Here is a 5,937-nt window from a genome sequence, read left to right as displayed (position 1 = left end):
GGGGAAATGCCTTGTGGTAAACATTTTAATTTATTATCTCTTTTAAGCCTCACAAAATCTGACAAAGGAAGTATTATTAATCAACTTTAAAGCAATGTAAACAGAATATCTTTCCCAAAGTCATGTTGCTGTTAAGTACCCTGGAGTCGATTCAGACTCATAGTGACCCTGTACAGGGTTTCCGAGGCTGTAAATCTTTATGGGAGCAGATAGCCTCATCTTTCTCCCGCGGAGCCACTGTAGTTTCGAACTGCTAACCTTGAGGTTGGCAGCCCGACCCGTAACCACTACGCTACCAGTCATAGAGTGCTTAAGCTAAAAAGCAAACTAGTTGCCCTTGAATCATTATCAAATCATGGCCAGCCTTTGTGCCAGAGTAGAACAGTGCTCCATAGGATTTGCAATGTCTGATATTTTTGGAAACAGTTTGCCAAGCCTTTCTTCAAAGAAGCGCCTGGGTGGACAGAAATCTCCAACCTTTCCATCAGAGTCTAGCACATCAATTTAGCCATTTATATACCACGAGTCCAAAAGTTCATTTTATTATTACTATTTTTAATATTAAAATTATCCCTTAACCAATATGTGCTGGCAATTATTTGTTCAGTCAACGATTGATTATACTCAGAAAAGGCCAACGACAAACATTAACAAGTGTGTAATTCCAGATTAATCTTTGCCATCTCAAGTTACTAATTAGCCTTCAGGCAAATATCAGGCAGATTATTAAGTGGGAGGAAACCTCCAAATCTATACCTTATTCCAAAGTAAATCTTGAGTGGTTAGTAAATTGCTTCGCAGCAAAAAACTCTCAACATTCCCAGAGACAAAGGTATTAATATCACTTCCTCTGGAGCCACCAAAAGCTAACCTCTAACATAATTCTTTACCTGGCCAGTGTGGGAAGAGAGCGAGAGGCAAGGAGAGTGATGGAGCGTAATGCTGCCCCCTTGCTGATCCCACTGCAGTGGAGAGTAACATACTAGGTTACAGAGTGTAGATATCAGCTGTGAGCATTGTCAGCGGCAGCACTCAGAGTGAAGTTGCACCTGCCAAGTTTTGAAACCGCTGTATTCTCACAGGCAGATTTGGATCCGGTGTCAGCAAGACACCAGCCGGCGGAGCCCAGGTGCGCGCCTCTCCAGGCACCCGGCGCCGACCACCAGCCCAGCCCCCCGATCCATCTGCCCGGCCCGAGGCCTGCCTCGAGGTCCCCGAGAGCAACGCTCGCCGGGCCCTCACCTCTTCGCTATGCGTGGACGGGCACTTCTTCCGCAGGCGGCCCCAGTTGAGCAGGTTTCCCGTCTGCAGGTGCAGGGTACGAGCCCGCGCCAGGAGCGCCCCAGCCGCACGACTGTCGGTGCCCATGGCAGCGGCCACTCGAAGGGCCGAAGCGGCGAGGAAACTGCGGGCGGGAGGAGAGGGTGGTCGCTGTGTAGGACTTGGTGCCCGAAGCGGAGCGCCGAGCGCGAGGCTACTGGTCCCGCGCGGGCGGAGCACGGCCTGCACTCCAACCGAGAGAGGCCCGGCGTTGGAAGCGGGGAGCTGCGGCCCGAGAGGATGGCACTGGTGGCTGTGACTCCTGGTACCAGTAGTCGCAAAAGAGTTAGCTCCAAACTGAGGGAACCGTTTCCTGGAAGGCAATGACTAAGCAGAAATCGCAGCGGAAAAAGTGCTTCGTAACCGTTACCCGCCCGCGGTGGGGCAGGGGCGGGGCGGCGGAGGAGATGCGGGACGCCGGCCCGCGGGTGACTGGCCCTCGGCCTGCAGCGGGCGTGGCGCCGGGTGGGCGGGCTAGAGCGCGCCGGACGCGCGGGGCGGGGCGGGAAGCCCGGCGCACAGCAGGACTCCCCCTGCCGGTCAGAGGACTAGGCGCCGGCCGACGCAACTTCCACCTACAGCCGTCAACTCGCGCTCGCGGTCTCGCCTCTCAGCCAATGGGCGGTCACGGCGATGTTTTTTTCTTACACTCCTCTTTAAAAAGACAGCGAAAGCGTCCGCCAAGGCTTTGAAATGTTAGCTGGTTTTAGTTTTCAACGCAGGTGTGAAAGCATAAACGCCCCCTTCCTTCTCCCTTGCACTGTTACCTTTTTAATTCACTTCCTTTCGCAAGGATTTTCCTCCAAGTTGATCGCTTTTCTTCATGGCCTTTAATCAAATGCCTATTGATTTTCACTATGTGCTGAACAATGTGTGAAGTCAAAGAGTAAGACTTAATTTTTACCTTTGAAGCTTAAGTTCTAGTTCCAGAGAGGAGACAAGCATATGAAAAGTTAATGAACTGCAAACCACAAGGTCGTTCCTTCAAACTCCTTAGACCCCTATCCGAGATTGCTATGAGTTGTAACTGATTGGACAGCACTTAGCAACATCATAGGGCAGGAGTGTAGCATAAGCACTGGGCTGCTAACTGAAAGGTGGTTCAAACTCACCAGCCACTCGTTGGAAATCATATGTTGCTGTTGATAAATGCCGTTGAGTCAGTTCTGACTCAGAGACTCTGTATAGGATTTCCGAAGAGCGGTTGGTGAGTTTGAACCGCTGACCTTGAGGTTCAAACCGACCTTACAATCAAGCGCATTAACCCATAGCAAGCGTCTCACCAGGGTTGCTATGAGTCGGAACTGAGTCCACCTTGTCAAAGTTACTTAATATTTGCATCCCAGTTTCTTTATCAGTAAAATGGGGACAATTAATAGTACCTTTCTCATGGTAGTGTTTGAGAATGGAATGAGTTCATGTCTATCTCTTAGAATAGTGCCTACCACGAAGTAAATTATCAAAAATGTTAAGTGCATGTGTGTGTGTGCCTGACGTAACTGTGAATACAAGAGAGCTTTAGAAGTTTGTGGGGAAATTCTACTATCTTTCCATTTTCCATGAACTCTTTGAAGCCCTTCAATACTATTGTAGGAGTGCTGGTGGCACTGTAGGATAAAAGCACTGTCCTGTTAACCACAAGGTCCACAGTTTAAACCATCAGGCTCGCCAAGGGAGAAAGATGGGGCTTTCTGCTCCAGTAAAGATTTACAGCCTTGGAAACCCTACAAGATCACTATGAGCACCTAACAACTACAGCAATGTATATTATTATTCTTATGCAACTTATTTTGAATTTAATCCTTATTAACAATTTTCCTGGTCAGTAAATAGATGTCCACTTTATCTGTATTAAAGCTACCTGGAGTGGCAGAGTAGGATAAGCACTGGACTGCTAACCACAAGGTCGGCATTTCAAACCCACCAGTTACTCCTCGGAAAGCCTGTATAGGATCGTTATGAATCGGAATCAACTTAGCAATAATAACAGTATTATATGAATAAACTATAATTTATTTGATAGTATATATTGATATTTATTTTCAGGGTTTGCTGTAATAAATAATGCAATTTGTTACTACTTGCTTCTGTATCCCTGAAGGAACTTTTCTCCCCAGCTAGATGCCTAAAGTAGAATTTCTATCCTGAAGCACATTCCCTACTTTAATAGCTACTGCCGAACCAGGTTACACTCAAACCTAAATTGCTTAAGAATATGCGTCTCTCCCACAATTGCCAGCGCGGAATACTATCATTCTTGTTAGTTTCAGTAAGTCTAATGAATGACAAGTGGTCTCTCATTTATTCCTTGTTGTTTTGTGATGTTATGATCAGACTCTATATAAATTTGCATTCTCTTAACATAAATATTATATCATAAACAGCTTTCCCATGTTTTTACATTAAATTGTTTTCTAATCTGTTAACACATACACACAAGAACATTGCTGATTCTCTTTACATTTTTTAACCTTAAAATATGTTTTACCAAGCCAGTTATCTTATGTCTGTTGTTTGTCAGTCTCAAATAACGTTTGGAGAAAAGCAAGCATTTGACAAGTGGTGATTTGTTGTTGTTTATAAGTGTCATCCAGTGTGTTCCAACTCATAGCGACCCTGTACAGGGTTTTCAAGGAGCAGCAGGTGGGTTTGAACCACCAACCTTGTGGTTAGCAATACAGTGCTTATCCTACAGTGCCATACCAGGACTCTAGGCAGTGATTTAGACGTGCTGAGAAGAAAAAAAAAATTCACAAACCATCTTTCTTCTGTGTTGGTTCCTGTTGCTGAAGCAATTGCAATGGCACATGTTCAATAACATCACATTCCTCTTCATGAAACACAGCTGATTGCTGTCCAGTTACTGGGTTGATGGTTTGCCAGTGGACTCAGATCACATGCTTCACAGTCAAAAGAATCCCATTGTAAGAAATAACTCTTGGGTGATCCATCTTCAGGATTAAGGGGAATCTTGGGGGTAGCAGGCTAGCATAACAAAAGAAGCTCCAAAGAGAAGAAGAAACTAGTTTGATCAATTAGAATTTTTAGAATAAGAATACACCCATCAAGGTAATAGAGGAAGTTCACAGGGAGGCAGGGAAACTAATTTAAAATGAAAATGCTCCCAGTAAGGATTAGTATATGGGGAAGATTATGAACTCCATAATACCCAGTAAAGGGGGAACTAGGTGGTGGTTGGTGGTTATGTGCCATGGAGTCAGTTCTGACTCATAAAGGGGGAACTAGAGGAGGGGCTTTTTCCAAGACAGGGAAATAAAACTGCTTGTCAGCTGGCCATGCCTCACATCTCCCCATGTCTGCAGGGTCTGATGCCCAATTTTACAAAATCAAATAAGCAGGCCTCTCTCACACAAAAATGAGTACGGATTGGATTTCTTGAGCATTTGTTGGTAAACACCCGTGATAACCCATCGGCGACCTCATATGAAATAAGGCGTTCCATCCCAGTTCTTTTTCCGGAATCCCATCAGGGTAAGGTCCAGGTCAGGGATTTATACTGATGCACTAGTGCCTAAGAGGGGCTGAGGCAGTGTCTGGGTTACCAACAGCGTTCCTCACACCATGTGACATTATTTGCCAGTGTACTAGTGATAGAGATCTTAACTTGGCATTCAGTTTCCAAATTCCTTCTGTTACAGTGCTTTTAGATTTGAGAGTGCCAAGGCGGCTCTTGTTCTGTGGTCGAAGAAACCAAGGCCACTTGGAGAAGTGAAGCAGAATTTCAGATTTTCTTAAGCCGGCTGGCTCAGAGGAGCTAGCTTCTCCAGATTCTGAGTCCCGAATGGAGGGCAACACGGGCTTATATGGGGTCAGAGTCGAGGAGTGGCTAGGGTGCTGACCTGTTTGAGGACAGGAGGGAAACCAGGGGGATTGGTCCTGTTTGGTGACCTGATTAACATTCTAGTTTGGGGACGATTGGTCCTATTCAGTAACCTCATTAGCATTCTAGGTTGTCTCTTGGGCGGGGAAGAGGCAGTTAAAGTTTCTACCTTTTCCTGTTCATGTCTAGTGTATCATCCCATACTACAGAGACTGAGAGGCTAAAAACTGTAATTCTCAGGATCCTTTGCAGTTCTAATTCTGAATACAAATGATGCCAACCCCATACACTAGCTTGAGATTTCAAAGGCAGGCACGCAGGGAAGGGCATCTTTCTGCATCTTTAGTTATAGAGTTTTCCTACAGCCATAGTCTGCTCACCTATTCCTACTTCACAGGTATAAAGGGGCAGTTCTGATTGCTTTCAGATCCCTGGGTTACTCTTAAACCCAGCAACTCCGATGGGAACTCCCTGAGTGCTCACTTTTCTTCTTGTGGTACCACCACTGCTCAAAACTCACTGCCACTGAGCCAATTCTTACTCATAGCAACCCCATAAGACAGAACAGACAGACTCTTTAGAGTTTCTGAGACTAAATCCTTACGGAAATAGACAGCCTCATCCTTCTCCCTTGGAGCAACTAGTAAGCTTGAATCATCCACCTTGCAGTTAACAGCCAAATGCTTAACTCACCACATCCCCAGGACTTCTTTCTTATGGTACAACTTCCCAGAAAGGATAATTGAGAAATGTCATTCCTGGAGGCCCAGCCCAGA

General features: G+C 45.7%; 1 protein-coding gene across 2 annotated transcripts in view; it reads right to left on the bottom strand.

Annotated features, from left to right (window-relative positions):
• The window catches only part of GCLM (glutamate-cysteine ligase, modifier subunit), a 30,332-nt gene extending 28,545 nt beyond the window's left edge, over window positions 1–1,787 (bottom strand). The window contains exon 1 of one of the 2 annotated variants that reach the window (XM_006830948.1): window positions 1,243–1,787. In XM_006830948.1, coding sequence (XP_006831011.1) covers window positions 1,243–1,368 — 126 coding nt within the window. In that variant the 5' untranslated portion in view covers window positions 1,369–1,787. The remainder of the gene's footprint in view (window positions 1–1,242) is intronic. The other variant, XM_006830949.1, reaches the window with a different exon arrangement.
• Between the last annotated feature and the right edge of the window lie 4,150 nt (window positions 1,788–5,937).

The sequence above is a fragment of the Chrysochloris asiatica genome, unplaced genomic scaffold (genome assembly GCF_000296735.1).
Source record: "Chrysochloris asiatica unplaced genomic scaffold, ChrAsi1.0 scaffold00002, whole genome shotgun sequence".
Lineage (NCBI taxonomy): Eukaryota > Metazoa > Chordata > Mammalia > Afrosoricida > Chrysochloridae > Chrysochloris > Chrysochloris asiatica.
The sequence above is the reverse complement of the archived record's forward strand: the minus strand, read 5'-3'. Positions and strand labels throughout refer to the sequence as shown.